The 26,341-nt window shown below is 47.1% G+C and overlaps 1 protein-coding gene across 1 annotated transcript in view; it reads right to left on the bottom strand.

Moving 5' to 3' along the window:
- Nucleotides 1-26,341, bottom strand: part of LOC138301317 (protein CutA homolog) — a 161,956-nt gene that overhangs the window by 119,544 nt on the left and 16,071 nt on the right. Inside the window, exon 2 of the mRNA XM_069241649.1 lies at nt 1,690-1,838. Coding sequence (XP_069097750.1) covers nt 1,690-1,838 — 149 coding nt within the window. The remainder of the gene's footprint in view (nt 1-1,689; nt 1,839-26,341) is intronic.

Raw genomic sequence — 26,341 nt, 5'->3', positions numbered from 1 at the left:
ACTGTTTGGCATAGGAAGGACTAGTAAGGGGAGTACACCCACAGTTGTGCCACAAAATGAATGTCCAGGGCCCCAAAATCCCTGATATGTCACTGCTGGGGAGGGATCAGTCTCATATGGAACTGAGTCTTGATTTTGATTCCATGGGACTGCTCTCATAAAACCCCAACCCTTCCACTCACTGCATGCACGGATTTGGCCCTGATCTGCATCTGATTATAATCAACTTGTGACATACATTTCTACAGTCTTGGGCCTTACCATTTTCCACAATTACTGCAGACACCATTGATAGAATTTTTAAAAAGGCAGGCTTTCTGCTTTTGCTGCAGGTAAGTGCTTCAGGAACTCTGAGTTTTGCAGCAAACACCATGCTCTCGCAATCTTCGACAGGTAAATGTATTTATGTGAAACTTGCCAAAGTTCATTAGAGGAAAAATACTGGTAAATACCTAGATATGTAGAATTTAGTGTAGGAAAGACCACAATATGTATGCAACCACCTAGTCTGTGGACAAAACTTGGAATAGGCGATAATTATCACACCCTATATATTCTGAAAACCTCAGTGTAGGGTTTTGTTTGGGTGTGATAATTATTGCATGTGACACCGGGACTTAGTATTGCAGCAACAAGTTGCAAGGCCCATTTTGTTAGGGACTACATCCCTAAACCTCTCCTCAACATTCTCTCAGTCACTGATCAACACAAAGACAGAAGACAGTCCTTGCAAGTTGCTATGTTCAGCCATAACACAACCAAAGGTTAGGAACCTGGTCTATGCGCAGTGGCGTAGAAAAGACACTGTGGCCCATATGCATCAAAGTAACTTGCCCCTCCATTCTCAGGCTTGGTAGTAAAAAACAGCCACTAACTGGGGTCCAGTGAAACCCTCAAAGCCCTGGGCCCTGGGACTACTGAACCTGCTGCACTTTTGATAGCTATCTCTCTATCTAACCCTGTAAAGCCAAGACCCTGACAGTGATTTGGGTTGTTTGCTATGTCTGGGTACCATGGCTTCCAAAATATTATTCAACAAAATTACTTATGTACATATTTTGTATCCCACAGCCATGGAGCATTTCTACTGTGTTTCCATTATATTGTGTTTAACTTACTGTCCTGTAACAATAACTTATCAATTTATTGTTTAGCTAATACCTTACTACTGGAGTTACAGATGCTTTATGATTAAACTTATCTTTTGATTATTTTGCCCCCTTCAGCACTGTTTTTCCTTTTTTGATACATTGTTTTGCGATCTACTTTTATTCCATTTTGTCTTGCCGTTTTGGTTGTTTCGTTTCAAGGATGTATATCTAATAATTCTACCTCAGTACAGGGGCCAGGCACTTTTGAGTTAGAGTGTGATTACATATTTTTGATAAGTCAAAGAGTACATTGAGAAATAAACAGTCCCAGCAGCTTGTATGTTTGTGCCCAGGCAAGGAAGCTAGTTTTCATTCCGTCAATTGAAGACACGTAAAGTTTGCAACACATCCTTCCTTCTGTAATGTTACCCTGACTTTTCTAGGTAGCAGTAACATTTGTTATACCACAGTGAGTGATACCACAGGGAGTGAGCTGTCCAGAACAATGCCTGTAAATAAAATATGAAATCTAGTATTTCATGTCAAGTGCTGCTTTAATTATTCATATGGCATGCTATCCATGAAACGAGTACTGTACCTTGCAATATCCTTTGCTATTTCCTCGTTAGGGCAGTTGATGAAAGAGACAGAATGTCTCCCGGCGATGTAGCTTCCAGTCAATGCAGAGTGCACCTGGAGGCTGACACTCTTTAACACTGGGTACATCATACAGGAGCAGATCATGACCTAAAGGGAAACAAAAGAAAACCACCTTTAGGTGACTGTGTTTCATAAATATACAATACCAATGATGTGCCTGTGCACCAGCAAACAGACAGTAAATGAGTAACTTGGACCTCCTGCTGACGTTTCCCATCTAGTTCACAACAGTTCCCAAATCCAGCGTAGGTGTCACGAGCAAGAAGCCAAAATGAGACCAAGCAATGAGTGGCTGATAGCAGCAGAGCATCCAAATGTGCCACATTAAATTATGTTTTTGAAGCTGCCTTATACCCATTGCTAGTCTGTACGTGGCCAATGCTAGGGATAAAGCAGAGATGCACATTTTTATGCTGCCAACAACCTGGTGTTTAAATATTTCCAACTCTGGTAACAGCAGGAGTTTTTATTGGCTTTTGATACTTTAAATGCCTGATTCCACAAAGTCATAAAACAAAATCAAAGGCCTGCAGTACCTTTCTCAAGGACTCAGTTTGTCCTTCCATAGAGAGCTGGAAGACCACCATGTTGTCTAAGAAAGCAACAAAGAAATTCTCCATCCTAGCGAGTATGCCATTCACTGACTGTTGAAGGGTGGCAGGGGCATTCTTCAGCCCAAACGCATAACAAAGAATTGTAACCATTTCCAATGGGGCGCCAAAGGTAATTTTCATATTTGCACCAGTGTAAGAGTAATCTGAAAATAGTCTCAGGTCCCATCAAAGGTGCTAAAAACCTACCTTGCCAACAAGCTCATCTGCCTAGATTTTCAGGGAGGATCAGTCTTGGTGATCTCACTGAGGCAGGTAATCTACATAAAACATCACGTCTGTGGTGCTTTGCTTAGGCACTAACACCACTGGACCTTCTCATGAACTTTAGGTCTTTTCACTGACATTGAGGTCCAGCAACATGGTCACTTCTGCTGTGATGCAGTGCTGGACCTTCACAGATAGACGGTTCCTAATGTCGATGCTTTGCGTGCACACCAGTATCAGCCCTGAGAGTCTGCATCTCCCCTTACCTCTTCTCACCTCGATGGCTCTTCTGTGTGGATTGTAAGAGAGATTACAATAATCACAGTTTCTTTAACAGTATACTGTGTTATGCTATGCACAGTAATCATCTGTCACTGCTTGGATCAATTGGGAAAACTAACAGCAGATTTATGCCGGCTAAACAGAAGCTATTAAAATTTACTGATCCTGCTATAAGAATTTATCTCTCTCTGTACTGAACAAAGTGAACTTCAGAAAAGTTACTTAATGTGTACAGTGGCATCTCTATGGGCCTGACTGAAAATTCATCACCCTATACATATTTGCAAAATTTCACCGACTTTGGGGAAACATATTGGAGGGACACACTAGGGGCTGACTAGGAAAAATTAATATGTGTGTATTCTGAAACACTGAAGTCCATGTGTGTTATGTTAAAAGATATTATAGGCCTCATTTACTTAAAAGTGGAAAAGCGCCAAGTGTCGAAGTGCTGCGTCACTTCAACAACGCAGGGATGCGCCATATTTAAAACAATATGGCGCACCCCTGTGTTTCACCTATCACTGGCGCTAAGATTAGCTGCCTAGCGTCAATGCAGGCACTATTGCACCATAGTGCAAGGGTGCCTGCTTTGCAGGGAATGATTGATTATGTGCAGAAAAGTGTCCCTTCCTGCACATAAACAATAATGGCAATTCGCTAGTCCTATGTGTGCTGCACAATGCAGCACATATTGGCGTAGCAAATCGTTATTATTTAATAATTGTTTATGTGCAGGAAGGGACACCTTCATGCACTTAAACAATCATTAATGGTGTTTTGCTCTTCCTTTGTCTGCTGCAGAATGCAGGACACATTGGAAAAGCAAAAACGAGGAGAAATAAAAGTACTTCTCCTTGTAGCGCCATGCTTTGGCGCTGCCTCAAGTTTACAAATCCTCGTAAATCTGGGGCAGAGTCAAAATACAATGGGTGTTGCAGTGGAACACCCACAGCAACACCCATTGCACGCCCCTCTGAGCAGAAAACTGCGTCGGAGGTGCCCATATTCACAAGGCAGCTTTAAGCCACAAAAAGCCTTCCAAATATGGAAAACGGCACAACGCCACAGGAGCGTGACTAAAAGTGATGATCGCTGGGGCTTGTAAATGAAGCCCTATGTATCTGACCTTACGTTGTTGGTATTGTGCACAAACGGCATGAACTGGAAGCTGCTCTTGAGTCTCGCGTAAATGGGCTGATTGTATCCAAGCTTCAAGAAATCAGTGACAGTGAGGCAAGGAAGGACTGCAGCGCCCGGCGCCTTTACAGAGCGCCATTCACCCACCAGGAGAGGTGACCGCTGGCAGTAAATGGGCCCTGAGCGCACTTGGTTAGCTTTGAGGAAGGGTTTCCTGAGGAGCCAGTTTTGTAATGATTTTGTAAAAATATATGTTATTGCTCTCTTTTTTATTAAAAACATTACTGCGTGTTTTGGCACCTCATGGCTGGCTAGGGATTGAATATGCACTTTATTAAGCTAATGCAGTAAACTAAATAAAACTTTCTGAAAGGTTGTACTCATTTTTAGGTTGAGGCAGGCGTCTGTCAAAACAAAAACTGACACCTCTGTAGGAAACGGGGTTACTGGTTGAGAGGGGGCAAGCCCTGCTTAAGCAGCAACAACAATTCTTTTCAGGGTGAAACACAAGCAAAACAGAAATTAACCTGTGCTTAACCTTTTGTTAACTTTGCACAAAAACAGCCAGGCTTAAATTAGAGGCAAGGTGTAAACTATCAATGCAGCACACAAAAAATAATACATTGAAAACAAAGAAAACCCCCACACCTTGTTACAAAAACAAGGGTAAAGTAGTTATTCAGCGCACAAACAATAGCAAATTGAAACAACAACACAAGAAAAATCCCACACCAAGTTCGAAGAAAAAAGTAAAATTGAATAAATTATTTGACACCAAATAGACAAAAATCCAATTAATAAACAAGAGATATGCAAGAACAATCCCACACCATGTTTGAAAAATAAGTGTCAAGTGTGTATGCAGCACAAAAACAATATTAAAGTGAAATCACAACACAAGAAAAATCCCATACCAAGTTAGAAAAATAGAGGAAAGTTTAATAAATTATTGACACCAGATAGACAAACATCCAATTAAGAAAACCTGAGATAAGCAGTTTTAAAGACAATAGTGAAAATAGTTCTTAAAAGCACAATTCGCCAGCTGTTATCTGGTCGCCCCGGACCACGCAAAAGTCCCAAGTTCAGGCAGACTGTGATGGACCAAGTTAGGCCCACTGAACAAAGTACCCTGTTTGCTGGTTGTGGAGCACTGTAAGGTCACAGGCTGAGGATGCATTGCACACCGGTGATTTCGATGGGTTGGAGGCTACAATGCAAGGTCCTGCGCCAAGGATGCATTGTGCAGCGGCTATTCAAGGGACCTGTGAATCTACGATGCAAGGTCCTGTGTTTCAAGGACGAGTTGCCCAGTGGGGGGTTTCAAGGAGTTGCAGGGCTGTGAGGACCTGTGTCGAGAAGGCATCACACAGTGGCAGTGCTGAAGAGCTGCAGGGTTCTGTGTCTGGGATGCATCATGTAGCATTTTTAGTCACTCAGGATTTGATCAGGAGGACACCCAGCTAGCCCTTCTAACAGGCCCGTAGCGTGAAGTATATTTTCAGAGGGGTATGCCCTCAGCTGGGACCAAACATTAAAGCGGCACACTACAGATGTATTCTCCAAAACATGATAAACTCTAAATTCCACATAAAATTGCAAATCACCTTTTCCCCAAGTGTATCTAGCTCATATTTTGATCCATTGGGCTCTCTCTAACTTTCTCTATACTCTCCCCATCTTCTAATCCCTGTCGTCACTGCCTTTCTCAACCTTGTGCTCACTGCTCCTTGTTGTTGCTGCTGCAATTATCTTCCTGTTGCTGTCTCTCCTGCTAACTCTCTCCTTCTCTTTGTATTGCTTTTTCTATTTACTCTCTTTTCTTTGCCTCAGTCCTCTTTCCTTTTCTAGAACCTCTTCTCTTTATCTTATACTCTATCTTCTTTGTAATTTTCACTATTTTTTATTTTACCTCCAGCCAACTTCTCAATAGACCATGTATGGCAACAGAAGTTTTCTCTTGTCTGTGCATAGCCATTACCAGCACTTGTTTGGTGGTGGACCTCAATGGGAGGTCCACAGAACTGGAAAAGAAAATGTTTCTGGTAAAAACACCAGAAGCATTTTCTTTTCCAGATTCAAAATCAGAAGGCAAGGGAAGTATATACCATCAGTCCCAAGTTTGATTTTTAATTTTGCTATATTGCACATCACACTGTGAGTACTGATGTTACAAAGCCATACAAAAGTCAAAGCAGACCATGTTAATGCAATCTGAGGGGATCCACAACTGTCCACAATGCACATTCCAGATAACAATACTACTCCACTTGTGTGTCTGGGCTATCAACTGAGAAAAGAAAGGCTCCCTATGCCCCCTAAGACACAAAGAAACATCACGACTTTGCCATGTGATTTGACCATTTCAGGATACATGGGTAGCTGTGGTAGTTAGGCCAAGACTCTATTGGAAGCCAGGAAATCCTGCCAGGCCCAGGCATTTCTGAAAACAATGCACCTAGGGTAGTCTGGGGTAGTGTGGTTTTCGTGGATCCCAACGTCATTTCTTACCTACAATGCCCTGCAAACACCAAACTGTGGCTAAATCACAGATTTTACTCATGGCGAAATCTGTGAGAATCCATAAAATTCCTACTACCCAGTGTTTCCACACTTCTCCCAATAGGAACGCTATCCCCAAGGCTTACCACGTATTATGCATTTAGTATATTGCTACACTGGGCCTTATAAGAGCAATTAATTTGTTATGACCATAAATTAAATAGATAAAGCAGAATTTCAAAGGTGTCAATAGATTTTAAAAGGGAGATTCATACTACACAGATATTAAATTACAATATGTAAACATTTTAAAATATCAGTCAATGTTCTGGGGAGATGTCTAGAGAGGCCAGTTATAATACAAATGTTTTCTGCCTCAGGTGCCCTGTTTATGGTTTCCGCAATATTTGGTTCAAACAGACAAATCCTCTGCATGTTGACCCTGGCAGGGTTATCTAGATATTAAATCATTTTTGAGAGAATTGTAGCACTCCTTTGTGACATGAAAGGCTATATTGGGCGACTGCAGATTCACACTAGCTAGAGGAAGTAATTACAGCCCTCAGCGATAGGTGGATTACCCTTCAAAAACTATCTGGCTCCTGCAAACAAAATAAAGATCTCTAGAGCAGATGTATTATCTCATCAGACTATATTTCACAACAGGCCGGTGTAGGCTGGAGCAATGACAGCCAAATGTAAGTCGTACCTGACTCTGCCCCAGAACAATAGGCTAATCAAAGCACTATGCCATATTGGAATTTGGAGTTTCCTGATTGGACATTGCATCTGAATGTTTTAGATCTAGGTAGTGACAGTCACTTAAGCATCAGGAATAGGTAACAACATGAACGCTGCTGCCTTGAGAACAACATAACATTAGGGGTGGGCTTAGCTCACGGAGTTCTACTCCGTGGAATTCTGCAGAGTTAGATGAAAACTCCATGAAATTCCACGGAGTTCCACGTGTGGCAGAAATGCCGCCTGCCCAGCCTACACACATGCAAATAAATAATGTCCAGGCCCAGTGCCCCCGCACCCTCTCCCCTGTGCCCATAGACGAGACCCTTGTCTCGGTTTCTTGTCTATGGGCACGGGGACGGGGGCACTGGGCCTGGACATTATTTATTTCCATATGTGTCAGGGGCTGTGCTTGGAAAATATTAATCTTGCAATCAAAGCTCCATGCAAAAGAAGTGGAACCTGTCTCTCCAGAAAGCTCAAGGACTCTGGGGAGACAGGTTATTTTGGGGAGCTCTGCTTGCAAGTTTCCTTTTTTCCGAGCACAGCCACAGACACCCCCCCTCATATGCAAATACTGCCCATGCCCAGTGCCAGCCCCCGTGTGCAGATAGAAGAGACAAGGGTCTGAATGTTGTCTGGGTCCAGGATCCCTGTTGCCAGTGGCCTGGCTCTCTGCCTCCCTCTGTCCCCTGCTCACGGGCTGCTGAGAACAGCGAAAGGATAGAGGGGCTGGAAAAGGAGCTGGCACCAGTGCAACCCCTCAGCAGCAGCAGCTTGCAGCAGTAGTCTGCAGCAGAAGCTCCAAGCTGACTGGCAGAAAGCAAAGCCTTAGCTAGGGGTTACCTTGCCTGTCTATGGCAAATGGTGTCTTCATTTTGGGCCGAGTGTAAAGTGCAGCACAGTTGATAAGGGCCACAGAGTGAGCGCACGCCGGTGAGCTTCACTCCGCTGCCGGACTAGCAGGGTTTTTTTGCCGAACTCCGCGCTCCGAGTGGAACGTGGAGTGCCAAAAACTCTGTTAACTCCACCAACTGAGCAGAGCCAACCGCCCACCCCTAAATAACAGCAATCTCCCGTACAGCTGTGCAATCTTTTCACAAAGAAAATTATTATTTGACATACCATATGTGAAAGGTAAGAAGGGAGTGCAGGTAATGCCCATTGAATCCTTGGACTCCCAGCCATGAATGTGAACTTGTGTTGGTACCAACATTCACATCAGCTCCTCACACACAACACTGTGGCATTTCTTAGGTGTTCATCTTATCCCCTCTATTATTCAACATCTACTTAACCCCCTTACCAAACTTGATTAAATCATTTAACTTCACCTATTACAAATATATAGATGAATCCCAATTCATTCAAAAAATGGATGGTCTGGAAGACCTCTACAATTTAAAACTTCATGACTGCATCAGGGTCATAAATACATGGAAGAAGAATGACCATCTAAAGCTAAAAACAACAATGACAGAGAATACGACCTGCAGGCAATGGTGAAAATTCCAGCTCGGCCTAAGGAACATGAGCCCCCTCCAACAATACCAAGAGAAGTTCGAAACCTAGGGGTAACCATAGATTCAGACCAATATTTGATATCACCTGTTAATAACATCAAACAGAGTGCCTTCAACTATGTTGCATACTCCCATACCTTCGATTCCAACAGAAACTGCAAGCTATCCACACACTTGTAATCTCCAAGCTTGAGTACGCCATCAGCCTATACCTTGGTACACCCGCATTCATCATGCACAAAATACTGCTCATCCAAAATGCTGCTGCAAGACTTCTCTACCTTCACCTAACAGAACCCAAGACTCCAGTCTTGCAAGCAGTCACTCCACTGGCTGCATATAGCAATAAGGGCAATGTTCAAAGCACTTTTCATTGTCCATGAAGCCTCCAAGGAAAAGGGCAGCTATACCTATAAGCTATATTCAAGATCTCCAGGCTTGCACCACTTATCACAATTCACATAAAAGGAGAATGAGACATATTCAGGTCACCACAGGAAGATTCCCCAATTACAGAAGGTAGGATGCAAATGTAAGCAGCCTACTTGTACCTCTTGTTCCCATTAACTCTATTGAGATTGGGCATCATTGTTTAGTTGCACCACTTATCAGCACCACCTTACCTTAAGAAATCTGTAGGAAGGCACTGCTTTTTCAGTAGAAGCCGCCAAGATCTGGAAGTCACTACCAGCCAGGATTTGAAGCATCCAAGCGCATATACACGTCAGGAGACAGTTGAAAACATGGCTATTTCCAAGACAGCTACACCCACAAATTCCAGCACCCAAATCCAGAAAGACAGTAGTATTTCAGGCTCAATCTTCGGCTAACCATCCACAGATTGGAAACAACCCAACCAGCAAACTACTTTTGATAAGCAGGTTAGTTAAGGAGGGCTGACCTATGATTCGCTGGGGGACAAAATAGTTATCTAAATTCATACATAACACTTGTAGCCCACACTAACAGTAGTACCATAACACTCAGCCGTCAGCATCCAACTATAACTTACACGTCTTATATTCTTATATTCACATAAGACACATCTGCTATGAGGACTGTCCATCACCAGTACTGTCCAGCCCATAAACCAGCCGTCACTAAATGAACAGGCATGGAATAACTAAAGAGATCTATTACGCACTCCAGTCCAGCACTTGAGGTCCCAAACAAAAATACACTATAGCTGCTTTTTTACATCTCGCAGTGATCCAAAGATATGGGATCATGTTAACAATGCACATACCAGCTGATTTCTCCACTTCTCTCTCCCTTAAGCCATACCGGTCAGGCCCCAACTACACACCAAAGGCCTGATTTAGAGTTTGTCGGACGGGGTTACTTTGTCATAACCATGACAGATATTGCGTCGCTGTATTACAATGCCATTATATCCTATGGGATTTACAATACAATGGTCAGGATATCTGTCACTTTTGTAACTGAGTAACAAGTCAAGTTTGCTGCAGACGAGTGCTTGGGTGACTGTTCTTCTTGTATCTGTGGGGATCCATCTGTAGATCTTGCGGAGCATGCAGAGGGTGTTGAAGCAGGATGAGGAGACGGCGCTGACTTGCTTGGTCATGGAGAGTGTTGGGTCGAGGGTGACCCCCAGGTTGCATGCGTGGTCAGTGGGTGTCGGGGCTGCTCCCAGAGCGGTCGGCCACCAGGAGTCGTCCCATGCTGAGGGGTTGCCGCCAAGGATGAGGACCTCCGTCTTATCTGAGTTCAACTTCAGTTTGCTGCTTCTCATCCATTCGGCTACGGCCTTCATTCCTTCGTGGAGGTTGGATTTGGCAGTGAGGGGGTCCTTGGTGAGGGAGAGGAACAGTTGGGTGTCATCGGTGTAGGAGATGATGTTGAGGTTGTGTAGCCGGGCGACATGGGCGAGCGGGGCCATGTAGACGCTGAATAGTGTAGGGCTGAGTGACGATCCTTGGGGGATGCCGCAGATGATCTTGGTGGCTTTGGATCGGAAAGGGGAGGTGGAGGCTCTGGGTTCTGCCGGAGAGGAAGGTGGTGGTCCACTCCACAGCTTTGTCCTGGATCCCTGCGTTGTGGAGGCGTGTGCGTAGGATGCGGTGGCAGACGGTGTTGAAGGCGGCCGAGAGGTCCAGGAGGTTGAGGGCTGCAGTTTCGCCGTTGTCAAGCAGGGCCCTGATGTCGTCGGTGGCGGCCATAACATGATAACCACACCTCATGGTCATCACGCATGACATGGAAGCACATCCCACATAGAATTATAAACAAAGACAGCACCCTTCAAACCACACACCACCCTATATGGGATAGTTTACTGCCCATGTAAGTAAGCACTTCAGTGTCCCACAAAGGGGTAGGAAGTGCTTACAGAAGCTGCAATACAATACAATAGTTTAGCATGTGCATCGCCAAGAATTGGTTCGATCCTGTTAAAATCTTCGGTTCTGTCACACTTCAGAGTTACAAAGCAAAATGTGTTTGTACAATTCATGTACGGGCATTTTTTGTGCACTAGAAACAAATTGACATCATGCAGTCTTTCTTTTCCCACTTCCTGCATGCAGGGCCGCTGTATTTATGTGATTCTTTAACTGTATGGTTTTAAGAATGATTATGAACTTGCTGCATTTACCACATAATCCATCATCTGGTGAATAATCTACAACATTTAATAAAATAATTTGTTTCTATCCCAAACGGATCAAAAGTTACTAAAAACACTGTATCATGTGCTGCTGCATACTGTAAGGTCCATCACAAAGGTGGACTGGTCACCTTTCAGGTACTGATAGTCGTATTCGGATGTGGAACTGGTTCTGGCTGGTTCTAATGATGTGAAACTTTTGCCCGAGACAGCTCTTACGTGCACAAATGGTGAAATAATAAATTAATACTATAACATGTCCTGCAAAATGTGCTGCATTAAGCCACATAATTTGGGTTCTTCCTTGCCACATAATTCATTGAGACCATGCCATATAATTTGGGCCTCGTCTGCCGCATAATTCCAGTGGTCCTGCCTGCACCGCAGCAATATTGTCACAAAGTTCACTTTCCAAAATCCTCTCACTTTGCAGTCAGAAAAAGAAAAGAAAAAAACATCTCCACATTAAGAATAAGCAGCAAGTTGCCTGACATTTGACCTCTGTCTTTGTTACATGCAGTGAATGTAACAAGATAAAAACATGCATTTAATTGCTAATTTACCTTCTGAACTCCAGCATGTTTTTTTCAGACTGCATGCATTCAAAAGTGAATGCAGTTTTTGAGGACTGATTTTAAACTGAGTTTTCCATAAACACTTTGCCAGCTGCCTCCTTCATTGGGGGGGGGGGCAAGATTAATATGAGCTGGCCGAGTCCTCAAATGCCCACCAGCAGCTATGACCCTGCCTTGGAGTCCCACTGGAGGTCCTGGGTTCAAGATGCAGGCCCAGCCCTTCTCACTCAGGCAGCTGGGCAGCAGAATACCAGAGCAGCAGAGGAGAAATCCCTGCAGCAGGGCAGCACTGCAGTCTTTCTGACGCTTCCACGGGTGCACTGAAGAGTTAGTTCTAAGGGTCCAGTACTTGGTGGCAGCTTTGAAGAGGGAGAAGATTTTAGAGAACTCTCCATAGAGAGGTGTCTGGAATATCCTTCCTCTCTGCCGTGGCCCCAGCTAGTCTGGGTCAGAAAAGACTAATGTGAAACCCTTTGTAGTTATGCAGAGGCAGAGCATTTGTGGTGTGCAAGTGTGATAGGCAACAGCTCCACCCCCCTATCATGTCAGAGAGGACCCATCCTGACAACACCTATTCCCCTTTAGTCTCACTGTCGGGGAGCAATACACAAAGACCGAACCTCCAGCTGCAGCTAGTCATGTGAACCAGGATATCGACTGAAGGCACCAAATGGTGAGGACAAGAAAATGCCAACTTCCTAAAAGTGACATTTTCAGAATTGTGACTTAAAATCTCAATTTACCAATAAAGAGGGTCTGAATTACAATTCTTTAGAGACAAAACTCAACATTCTAACTTTCTCCCAATTGAGCTGTCACTTATTAAATGTAAAAAGTTAACCCAATATTAACTAATTAAGGGTTTTTCACTGCCAGGACATATAAAAATCAAAAGTACATGTCTAACTTTTTTCAACACACTACACCCTGTCCTATGGGCTGTTTAAGGCCTACTTTTGGAGTCACTTATATGTATTAAAAGGAAGTTTGGGCCTGGCAAAATGTGTATCTTCCCAAGACGAAATGGCAGTATAAAACTGTACACACAGGCTACAATGACAGGTCTGAGACATGTTTAAAAGGCTACTTAAGTGGGTGACACAACCATTGCTGCCATCCCACTAGTATTATTTAATTTACAGGCCCAGTATACAGGCAGTACCACTTTACTAGGCGCTTTCAAGTAAATTAAATGTGCCAACTGGGTGTATGGCAATTTTACCATTTTTAAGGGAGAGAGCACAAGTACTTTGGCACTGGTTAGCAGTGTCCTAAAAGCCAACAAAAACGGGTTCAGGAAACAGGGTGAAGGAAATTAAATCTGGGGACAACCCTGCCAAAAGGGCCAAATCCAACACCTCATGAGTCCCCCATCTCATTTAGAGTAGGGAAAAACACAAGGTTTGCAAGGGTGCAGCCTCATGTGGCTACTGTGATGTATACTTTAACCTGACGACCCATGCACCCTTGGCTGTCTGATCACAGTGTTGGTCACTCTACCCAAACTAGTGTGGGGCAACAATCACTCATTTTCCCTACTCTACAGGTGAACCCAGCCAGGGCAAACTCACAATTGCCCCGGCATTCATGGAGAAATTTCCCTGCACATTAGAGCCGTTAAGTTTTTCTTTTTCAAATATAAATGCAAATTTTGGGGTTTGTTTATGAAAAAATATAAAAAGAATTGTGGTTGGAATGAAAAAAAAGGTGGCTTGCTCAGGATTACAATGATACTGGCTCATGCATTAGCATCACAATGATCCCTGTGAGGCTGTTTGAGTTCCCTGAGTATGGTAGGTGGTCCTCAGTCAGGACAGCACAGGCCAGGGCCTCATCGGACCAGCCAAGATTGCCAACAAGTTTCTAAATAACCCCCTCCGTCTTCATACTCCACAAGGACGTTTGATCATATGTCTCGTGCCTTACGAGCTATTCACTTGCTGCCATTACAAAGCTTAACTTAAATTCAAAATGTGCTGCCTAACATAGAAAGTCATTCATCAATATAAACCTTGGTATCCAGCTCTTCTGGTCATCACTTCTGTCTGAGCTTGAGGACCGAGTAGCAAGAACTCAGTATCTAAATTTCCAAAGACAAAAAGCTCTCAACTGCTGGATTAAACTTTCACGCAGCGCAACTGGCCTACAGAGCTCTTTGTCCACACAAATCAGAATTCAACCCCCTTCTCTCTTTCAATAAAATATTAAAGACTAATATTATATATATCTTTCTGAACTAAAATTGTGGTCTGTGCTATAATTCAACAATGTAACTAAAGCACACTAAAACACTGGGGCAGTTTCGATATAGGAAACTTGTAAATAAATAAAATTAAGGAATCATCTGACAGCCCTGGGAATTGTGACTAAGGGCCTGAATTAGGTTTTGGCTGACGGGTTACTCCCGCCCACCTTATTACGTTTCCCAAACGATATAATGGAATTGCAATACAGCGGACAGGATATCCGTCACATACGTGATGGAGTGACCCATCCACCAAACTCTAAATCAGGCCCTAAGTCCTCAAGCAGTTTGAACACTTTCTTAAAAACTGGACCAAGGCAATTTCATCCAATTTCTTCGGCTTAGACGGATGTGTGAGAAAACTCCTTTCTTTCGTCAGATGCCTGAGGAAACTTCTTGAAGTCCCAGCTTTCTGACAAGCAGTATCACTACCTTCCAAAAATAAGATAGCAATGTCACGAGGAAATGTTGGCAAGAGGGCCCAAAAATGGTGCAAGAGCATCAGTTGTGCTTCCGGGTTCCAGCCTGATTTTTAGTAGACATAAATATTTACATTGATTATTAGGCTGTATACTTGGGGGAAGAGGGATTGTGAGTCGGGGTTCTTATTCTTTAAGGAAGCGAGAAAAATTAAAGTCTGCTTGATTAAGCCTTTATTTGAAAGCATTTGCACAAACTTTAAACACTTTCCATTGGCACATACTTATTTAAGTAAACACATTTAAAAATAATACTTTCCCTATGCAGTACTTTTAATTCCATTATGTTTTTTTAACAGTTTAGTAATTAATACCTTTGTCGGGCCCAGTATCAATCATTTCCCTGTCATATATCTAGCAATGGAGGAAGAAAAGTATGAATATTCCAGTGCCCAAATTTGAAGGCACAGAAATTGCAGGAACTGTTTTGGGGAATTATTCTGTCAAAATGATTACTTTTCCACATTTTTATGCCGAACTTAATACATTGATCCAATGGTTCTTGTGGTACTGGGAATGGGCAAACTAACTTTCTAGGTTATACAAACAGTCATGAAATAATTCAACCAATAAGCAATAGGGATGGAAGACCTGGGCCTTGGAGTTGTGCCAAAGTACTGAGATGCTGGGATAGTTGGCTCTACCGTGTGTGTGTGTATTGGGGGTTGGGTCTGACTCCCTCAAAGGGGGTCCTGGCTGCCACCCCACGGATGTGGATCAATGTATCCAAGCAGTATGTGGATTCACTGAATGCACAATTATTGAATGTTTGAAATTTTATGTTAAAATGTCCATAATTTAAAAAAAAAACACACAACACTGTTTAGAATTTTTTACGGGGACTCTAAAGGGGCCATCTAGATGATTGGCAACCCTAGGTCGAAGGAAACTGTGTTGACTTGCAATGGAGTAAATGTCCCATTAGGAAAATATATTTTCAGCAGTAACTTTGGCATCCTTACAAGTGTATACAACTGTGGCAGGATAGCGCTAGGGCATGCCTGTGGGGGCACACATATCAGTGATTTCCAACACTGGAAGTAGAAAACACAGCTGGTGAATTGCCTCAGTTTATGCTACTTGCACTATCCATGCATATAACTTTCGGAAAAAGAGGTAGAGGCACTATCAGCCCAGTAGGCTATTTTTATAACCCGTAACTCACAAATTCGCTATTCCCGATCTGACCTCACCATCTGAGGGTGGGTCTAGACTTTTGAGTTATTGCCCGACCCTTGACCCAAGGGTAGGTCGCTCCCCCTGCCGCTGCAGCTCCTCCAGCTCCTCCAGGTTCCTGAGTTCCTGAGACCCACCTCACAGTAAGTACCCCCCACCTCCCAGCCCCTCGCTCTGCCCCGCGCTACTCACCCTCTCTCCTGCTTCTTTTCTTCTTTTCTTCTTCTCTGTTCTTCCTCCTCGCTCCTCGTCTGTAATCTTCTTCTGTACTCTTCTTTTCCCCGTCTTCTCTCTTCTTCTGTGTGCTTCTCAGCCTCTCCTGTCGCCTCTCTTCTTCCTCATCTTCTTCTGTGGTCTTCTGCCTTCTGTTCTTCGTTTTCTTTATCTTCTTCTGTGTTCTTCTGTGTTCTTCTGTTCTTCTGGTCTCCTGCTCTTCTGTTCTTCCGGTCTTCCTTTCTTCTGTTCTTCTGTTCTTCCGGTCTTCTGTTCTTCTGTTCTTCCGGTCTTCTGCTCTTCTGTCTTCTGTCTTCTATCTTCTGCCTTCGGCTCTTCTGCCTCCTCCGTCTTCTTCTCCCCGCGCCTGCCCTCCTGCTCCTGCCTCATCCCCCTCCCTCACTCGCCTCCCCCTCTCTATCACCCCTATCTAACCCGTTCGCTATCTACCTCCCTCACTCCTCCTATCTACCTATCTCTCTATCTCTCTATCCCACTATCTAACTCCCTCACTCTCCACCTCCTCCTATCTACCTATCTCTCTATCTATTTCTCTATCTATCGATTTCTCTATTTTCTCTATCTATTTCTCTATCTCTCCCCCCCTTCCCGCCACCCCCTCTATTACCTATCTTCCTATCCTCTCACTCTACCTCTCTCCCTCACCCACTTCTACAACCCCCCCTCCCCTATCTTCACAACCCTACTCCTATCTTTCTCCCTAATCTCCTAAACCTCCTAACACTCACCCCCCTCCACCCTTAAACTCCCCTCCCCCAGCTCTTCTCACTCTACCTGTCCCCCCCCTCCCTCGCGCTTTCCCGCCGCGACCTCCTGCACGCCCCCGCCCCCCAGCTCCCATTCGCCCCCAGCTGACCCCTCCCCCCCACCTCATATGCCGGCCGCTGCGCGACAGTGGTAGCGACCCTTGACCCAAGGGTAGGTCGCTCCCCCTGCCGCTGCAGCTCCTCCAGCTCCTCCAGGTTCCTGAGTTCCTGAGACCCACCTCACAGTAAGTACCCCCCACCTCCCAGCCCCTCGCACTGCCCCGCGCTACTCACCCTCTCTCCTGCTCCTGCTTCTTTTCTTCTTCTCTGTTCTTCCTCCTCGCTCCTCGTCTGTAATCTTCTTCTGTACTCTTCTTTTCCCCGTCTTCTCTCTTCTTCTGTGTGCTTCTCAGCCTCTCCTGTCGCCTCTCTTCTTCCTCATCTTCTTCTGTGGTCTTCTGCCTTCTGTTCTTCGTTTTCTGTATCTTTTTCTGTGTTCTTCTGTGTTCTTCTGTGTTCTTCTGTGTTCTTCTGGTCTCCTGCTCTTCCGGTCTTCCTTTCTTCCTTTCTTCTGTTCTTCCGGTCTTCTGTTCTTCCGGTCTTCTGTTCTTCTGTTCTTCTGTTCTTCCGGTCTTCTGCTCTTCTGTCTTCTGTCTTCTGTCTTCTATCTTCTGCCTTCAGCTCTTCTGCCTCCTCCGTCTTCTTCTCCCCGCGCCTGCCCTCCTGCCTCATCCCCCTCCCTCACTCGCCTCCCCCTCTCTATCACCCCTATCTAACCCGTTCGCTATCTACCTCCCTCACTCCTCCTATCTACCTATCTCTCTATCTCTCTATCCCACTATCTAACTCCCTCACTCTCCACCTCCTCCTATCTATCTACCTATCTCTCTATCTATCTATTTCTCTATCTATCGATTTCTCTATCTATTTTCTCTATCTATTTCTCTATCTCTCCCCCCCTTCCTGCCACCCCCTCTATTACCTATCTTCTTATCCTCTCACTCTACCTCTCACCCTCACCCACCTCTACAACCCCCCCTCCCCTATCTTCACAACCCTACTCCTATCTTTCTCCCTAATCTCCTAAACCTCCTAACACTCACCACCCTCCACCCTTAAACCCCCCTCCCCCAGCTCTTCTCACTCTACCTGTCCCCCCCTCCCTCGCGCTTTCCCGCCGCGACCTCCTGCACGCCCCCGCCCCCCAGCTCCCATTCGCCCCCAGCTGACCCTTCCCCCGCCTCCTACCTCAAATGGCGGCCGCTGCGCGACCACGCGCCGGAGGCGCGCCAGAGGCAAGCCCGTCTGCGCCTGCCCGCGCCCAGCGCCACGACCCCTGGTCCCCAGCTCTCCCAAGCCCCGCTGATCCGCTACGACCCCACCACCCTCCACGCCCTCAACCCAGGACGCTCCAACACCTGCTTCCAAGCTCACCCCAAACGCACCCATGGACCCTTCGCCTGCAACTCCTGCAAACGCATCTTCCACCACACAACTACCACGACCACAAGCCCACGCGCCATCAACCACCTCAAGTGCATCCTGGTCAATGCTCGTTCCGTCCACAAGCATGCCGTTGAACTCTGGGACCTCCTGGACTCCACAGCCCCGGACGTCGCCTTCATCACAGAGACCTGGATGAACGCCTCCTCTGCTCCAGACATCGCCACCGCCATCCCCGAAAGCTACAAGATCTCCAGAAAAGACCGCACCAACCAAGTAGGAGGAGGTATCGCCATCGTCTTCAAAGACTCCATCAACATCACCACCTCCACCGAAGACACCCCTCTCGCCGCTGAACACCTGCATTTTCAGATTCGCACCGACCCGAGGACCACCCTCAGAGGATCCCTCGTCTACCGTCCTCCCGGACCGCGCGCCCCTTTCAGCGACGCCATCGCCGACTTCATCTCCCCGCACGCCCTCGCCTCACCGGACTACATCCTCCTAGGCGACCTCAACTTTCATCTGGAACAAAACAACGACCCCAACACCACCACCCTGCTCAACAACCTCGCCAACCTCGGCCTCAAACAACTGGTGAACACCGCCACCCACATCGCCGGACACACGCTCGACCCTATCTTCTCCGCCAGCAAACACATCTTCTTCAGCCACACCTCCGCTCTACACTGGACCGACCACAGCTGTGTCCACTTCACATTCCGACGCGAGACCCGCCACCTCCGCACTCAACCCATCCCTCGTCGACAGTGGAACAAGATCCCCGAAGAGCAACTCTTCTCCGCACTCGCCGCCAACCAACCCACCCTCACCACCGACCCCAACGACGCAGCCCTCAGCCTCACAAACTGGATCTCCAACTGCACAGACAACCTTGCTCCCCTCAAACGCACGCATCGACAGACCAACACCAAAAAACCTCTCTGGTTCTCTGACACCCTCAAAGAATCAAAGAAAACTTGTCGCGCCCTCGAGAAGGCCTGGCGCAAGGACCACACCGCTGACAATATGACCGCCCTCAAGAACGCTACCCGCGAACACCACCACCTGATCCGCGCTGCTAAAAGGAACTTTTTCACTGACAGACTGGACAAAAACAGCCACAACAGCAGAGAACTCTTCAGCATCGTCAAGGAGTTCTCCAACCCCAACGCCAACGCCGTCACGCCCTCACAGGATTTGTGCGAATCCCTCGCCACCTTCTTCCATCGCAAGATCAGCGACCTCCACGACAGCTTCGGACACCAGACCCAACCAAACACCACCGAACCCGCACCCCCGGCCATCACCCTCAACAACTGGACCCACATCAACACTGAAGAAACCAAATCCACCATGAACTCTATCCACTCCGGCGCCCCTTCGGACCCCTGCCCTCACTTCATCTTTAACAAAGCCGACGACATCATCGCCCCGCACCTCCAGGTCGTCCTCAACTCTTCTTTTTCTTCTGCTACCTTCCCTGAATGCTGGAAACACGCAGAAGTCAACGCCCTACTAAAGAAACCTACGGCTGACCCGAGCAACCTGAAAAACTTCGCCCCATCTCTCTTCTGCCTTTCCCAGCCAAGGTAATAGAGAAGACCGTCAACAAACAGCTGTCCACCTTCCTGGAAAACAACAACCTGCTCGACCCTTCACAAACCGGATTCCGAACCAACCACAGCACGGAAACCGCCCTTATCTCAGTCACAGACGACATCAGAACCCTGATGGACAACGGTGAAACAGTCGCCCTCTTCTCCTTGACCTTTCGGCTGCCTTCGACACCGTCTGTCACCGCACCCTAATCACCCGCCTCCGCTCCACCGGGATCCAAGGCCAGGCCCTGGACTGGATCGCCTCCTTCCTCTCAAACCGTTCCCAAAGAGTTTACCTCCCTCCGTTTCGCTCAGTACCCACCGAGATCATCTGCGGCGTACCTCAAGGCTCATCACTCAGCCCGACACTCTTCAATGTCTACATGAGCCCCCTCGCCAACATCGTACGCAAGCACGACATCATCATCACCTCCTACGCCGACGACATCCAACTTATACTCTCCCTCACCAAGGACCCCGCCAGCGCCAAGACCAACCTACAAGAGGGTATGAAGGACGTCGCAGATTGGATGAGGCTCAGCCGCCTAAAGCTGAACTCTGAAAAAACGGAAGTCCTCATCCTCGGCAACACCCCGTCCGCCTGGGACGACTCCTGGTGGCCCACGGCCCTCGGCACCGCACCGGCCCCCGCAGACCACGCCCGCAACCTCGGCTTCATCTTGGACCCTCTTCTCACCATGACCAAGCAAGTCAATGCTGTGTCCTCCGCCTGCTTCCTCACCCTCCGCATGCTCCGCAAGATCTTCCGCTGGATCCCCGCCGACACTAGAAAAACCGTGACCCACGCCCTCGTCACGAGCCGCCTGGACTACGGCAACACCCTCTATGCTGGGACCACAGCCAAACTCCAAAATCGCCTGCAACGCATTCAAAACGCCTCGACCCGCCTCATCCTCGACGTACCCCGCAACAGCCACATCACCTGAGACACCTGCATTGGCTCCCAGTCAGCAAAAGGATCACCTTTCGACTTCTCACCCACGCACACAAAGCCCTCCACGACAAGGGACCGGAATACCTCAACCGACGCCTCAGCTTCTACGCCCCCACCCGCCTCCTCCGTTCCTCGCACTCGCTTCCGTCCCTCGCATCCGCCGCTCCACGGCGGGTGGGAGATCTTTCTCCTTCCTGGCGGCCAGGACCTGGAACTCCCTCCCCACCAGCCTCAGGACCACCCAGGACCACTCCGCTTTCCGGAGACTCCTAAAAACCTGGCTTTTCGCGCAGCAGTAACCCCCTCTTTCCCCTAGCGCCTTGAGACCCACACGGGTGAGTAGCGCGCTTTATAAATGATTTGATTTGATTTGATTGCCCCAAAACTATGGACTAGTCTCCCTTCTTCCATACATCTGGAAATCAATGAAACTTAGTGGTCAACATGGGCGCCACAAACATTCTTGAATCAATCAATGCTGGTCTTTTATTATACAACAGCCAACTTGAAAGAGAGGGTTGACCATTGCAAAGGACCCAAAGCTTTAATCTGCTGGAAGTCATCATCTTCGAAAGTGAAGGCCTAGCCACAGTGAGGGCACTACATGATAAGTGTTTGATTCATGATGAAAATCTACTGCGTCTTTTAGTTTCCTAAACAGTGCCTTGGGCCAAGACGTGGAATCTGTTTAGCAACTAATTTATCTGAGATCGGGGCAGAACAATGTGTCGATGAGGAATGTATTTCTTTGTGACTCTTTACAAATGTCACAAACATTACTTTAAACCAAACATCTCTCTTTTTATGGGTATGGGAACTGGGAAGGAAAAAGTCCTTGAAAGAGAGAGCAGATGCTCATCTGGAATCCATCTTCTTTGTTTTCTGTAAACCATCATGAATTTCAGGGCAGGCATGGCTGCACAATAAGACTTCTTATATCGTTGTTCAGTTGACATGCAGAGGGACACTATCACGTTTAACGTTGGAACTCCCCACTCTTGTAGTTCATTGGACCACAGCTTTACTCACCAAATATATAAGTGCAACTTATGCATTTTTTTTACCCTAGCATGTCCTCAAAGTGTTATTGGACCTAAGGTTCAACGTAACTTTGCAACAACAATCAATAGGCATTTCTGGAATTTGGTTTGTTGATTCCCACGAAATGTGGAATTTTGTTGACATTCTCCATTTTCTCGTAAGGTACTTGAGATATGGGAAAACAACATTCCATTTCGGATTACCTATGCACCACTTGGTATAAAGAGGCAGTTGTGGTGATGTAATTACAGCGAGGAGGGTGGGTCCTCTTGACATATACTCAGGGTCTAATGCATATAACAACTCAAGATCAGCGATGTGCTCTTTCTTTCAGCCACAGAACACAGCCCCAAGGTTGATGCTGCTGGATAAATACCTAACATGGGCTACCAGGCTTCTGGTATGGTAAGGCCGTTTGGCACATCACTGCTTACTATGGCCTGGATATGGCCACTCATCTACACCTGGTTCCACTCCAAGGAGAGACTGTATGTTATCCTCTCTATGAGTGGGGCACAACCAAGGCATTGAGACATCAACACTTACCACTCCATTGATGCACATTAATATATCTGTTCTAATGTATCTGTCCTTTCCCCTGCGCTGGCGCCCTTTAGGCAGCCTAGTGCCAACAATGCGCAAGGGTGCCTGCGTTGCATGGGGCACCTTCCTGCACAAAAACAATCCTGAGATACTTTTTCCTCTTACTATTTGTGCTGCAGACTGCACAACTAGAAAGAAGAAAAAACGGGGAGAAATAAACATATTTCTTCTTGTTACGCCTCTCCTGGGGATGGGGAGGCGTATCTTCTTGGCGCATTCCCAGGTTTACAAGTTCTTGTATATCTGGGAATGTGGCGAAATCCATTGATGTTGCATGGGAACACCCACCAAAGTCACAAAGTAATGTAACGCAGCGATTTGCAATGCATTACTTCTCAAGATTTATAAAGCCACGGAATGTTGCCTTGCATGGCTTTATAAATCTCACTTAAGGTTTGCGTCACTCTTGCTCCACTGAGTACTCTAACGCCCTCGCCGTAAGAGCCTGTATGCTACGAGGGAAGTGCAGGGCCATTGTAAAGGGGAGGAGTGAACTGGTGCGTCATAGGCATGGCTCCGCCCCCTGCTGACCACCGGAAGCTGAAGAGATTCATGCTTCATCATCATACCAAAACTAACCAACTTCATTCTACATATTAAAGATCCAGCACGTGTGTGGGGTTAAAAGGCTGAACCGACTTACAACATTTGTGAGCAGAGGAAGAGGGAGGCACAGGGGGCAGGACAGAGAGATACAAAACCTGGAAAAAGAAGGTACAGAAATAGTAGCAACGCAGAGACAGGGGCACCCGGAGAGGCTGAGAAAGGCCCGGGACAGACAGGCAGGGAGTTTGGAACAGAAAGACAGATGCAAAAATAGAGAGGCAGAGATAGACTTGCAGACCTGGACAGTGAGGAGACAAGGCATAAACACTGGGCCAGGGAGACATGGGCAGTGGGACAGAAAAATAAGGACATTGGGACAGGAACAGGAGGCCTGGAGATCAAAGCTCCTGCAATGGATGTGAGTCCTTGTGCATGGGGACACAGTGAGAACTACATTGGTACAAGGCAAGACACAGACACCAGGACAGGGATAAACAGAGCGGGAAACAAAGACAGAGAGGCACAGACACCAGGACAGGGATATGCAGACTGGGAAACAAAGACCGAGAGGCACAGACACCAGGACAGGGATATGCAGAGTGGGAAGCAAAGACAGAGAGGCACAGACACCAGGACAGGGATATGCAGACTGTGAAACAAAGACAGAGAGGCACAGACACCAGGACAGGGATATGCAGACTGGGAAACAAAGACCGAGAGGCACAGACACCAGGACAGGGATATGCAGAGTGGGAAGCAAAGACAGAGAGGCACAGACACCAGGACATGTATATCCACAGTGGGACATAAGGAGACAGGGGTATACACACAGGGCAGAGATACACAGACACCATGACAAGGCTATACAGGCTGGGACACAAGGACAGAACAACACATACACTGGGAAAAAGATGTATAGACCGGAATACAAGAAGAGAGAGGAATATACAGACCAGCACACAACGACAGAGAGGCACAGACTCCGGGACAGGGATACACAGACCAGAACACAGGGACAGAGAGGCACAGACTCCGGGACAGGGATATACAGACCGGAACACAAGGACAGAGAGACACAGACTCAGGGACAGGAATATACAGACCGGGACACAAGGACAGAGAGGCACAGACTGGGATACAAGAACAGAGGGACACAGACTGGGACAGGATATACAGACCGGGACACAAGGACGGAGAGACACAGGAATAGCCATGTACAGACCATGACATAAGTACAGAGACTCACAGACTCCGGGGCAGGGATATACAGACTGGGACACAAGAACACAGAGACACAGACTGGGACAGGGATATACAGACTGGGACACAAGAACAGAGAGGCACAGACACATGAGAGGGATATACAGACTGGGACACAAGGACAACGAGGCACAGACTGGAACTGGGATATACAGACTGGGACACAAGGACAGAGAGACACAGACTGGGACAGGGATATACAGACCGGGACACAAGAACACAGAGACACAGACTGGGACAGAGATATACAGACCGGGACACAAGAACAGAGGACAGAGTGGCACAGACACATGAGAGGGATTTACAGACTGGGACACAAGGACAGACAGACACAGACTGGGACAGGGATATACAGACCGGGACACAAGAACAGAGAGGCACAGACTGGGACAGGGATATACAGACCGGGACACAAGAACACAGAGACACAGACTGGGACAGAGATATACAGACCAGGACACAAGAACAGAGGACAGAGTGGCACAGACACATGAGAGGGATTTACAGACTGGGACACAAGAACAGAGAGGCACAGACACATGAGACGGATATACATATTGGGACACAAGGACAGCGAGGCACAGACTGGGACAGGGATATACAGACTGGGACACAAGGACAGACACACAGACTGGGGCGGGGATATACAGACTGGGGCACAAGAACAAAGAGGCACAGACACATGAGACGGATATACAGACTGGGACACAAGAACAGAGAGGCACAGACACATGAGAGAGATATACAGACTGGGACACAAGGACAGCGAGGCACAGACTGGGACAGGGATATACAGACTGGGACACAAGGACAGACACACAGACTGGGGCGGGGATATACAGACTGGGGCACAAGAACAAAGAGGCACAGACACATGAGACGGATATACAGACTGGGACACAAGAACAGAGAGGCACAGACACATGAGAGAGATATACAGACTGGGACACAAGGACAGAGAGGCACAGACTGGGACAGGGATATACAGACTGGGAAACAAGGACAGAGAGACACAGACTGGGACAAGGATATACAGACTGGGACACAAGAACAGAGCAGCACAGACACATGAGAGGGATATACAGACTGGGACACAAGGACAGAGAGACACAGACTGGGACAGGGATACACAGACTGGGACACAAGAACAGAGAGGCACAGATTGGGACAGGGATATATAAACTGGGACACAAGAACAGAGAGGCACAGACTCTGGGGCAGGGATTTACCGACCAGGACACAAGGACAGAGCTCACAGACTCCGTGGAAGGGATATACAGACCGGGACACAAGGACAGGGAGGCCCAGACTCCGGGACAGGGATATACAGACTGGAACAGAAGGACAGAGCTCACAGACTCTGGGCAGGGATATACAGACTGGAACACAAGGACAGAGTTCACAGACTCCGGGCAGGGATATACAGACCGGAACACAAGTACAGAGACTCACAGACTCCGGGGTAGGGATATACAGACTTGGACACAAGAACAGAGAGGCACAGACTGGGACAGGGATATACAGACTGGGACACAAGAACAGAGAGGCACGGACACAAGAACAGAGAGGCACAGACACATGAGAGGGATATACAGACTGGGACATAAGGACGGAGAGAGGCACAGACTCCAGGACAGGGATATACAGACTGGAACACAAGGACAGATCTCACAGACTCCGAGGCAGGGATATACAGACCGGGACACAAGGACAGAGAGGCACAGACTGGGACAGGGATATACAGACCGGGACACAAGGACAGAGAGGCACAGACTGGGACAGGGATATACAGACTGGAACACAAGGACAGAGCTCACAGACTGGGACAGGGATATAAAGACCGGCACACAAGGACAGAGCTCACAGACTCCGGGGCAGGGATATACAGACCAGGACACAAGGACAGAGAGGCACAGACTCAGGGACAGGGATATACAGTCTGGAACACAAGGAGAGAGCTCACAGAATCCGGGGCAGGGATATACAGACCGGGACACAAGGACAGAGCTCATAGACTCTGGGGCAGGGATATCCAGACAGGAACACAAGGACAG

Source organism: Pleurodeles waltl, chromosome 6 (assembly GCF_031143425.1).
Source record: "Pleurodeles waltl isolate 20211129_DDA chromosome 6, aPleWal1.hap1.20221129, whole genome shotgun sequence".
Classification (NCBI taxonomy): domain Eukaryota; kingdom Metazoa; phylum Chordata; class Amphibia; order Caudata; family Salamandridae; genus Pleurodeles; species Pleurodeles waltl.
The sequence above is the reverse complement of the archived record's forward strand: the minus strand, read 5'-3'. Positions and strand labels throughout refer to the sequence as shown.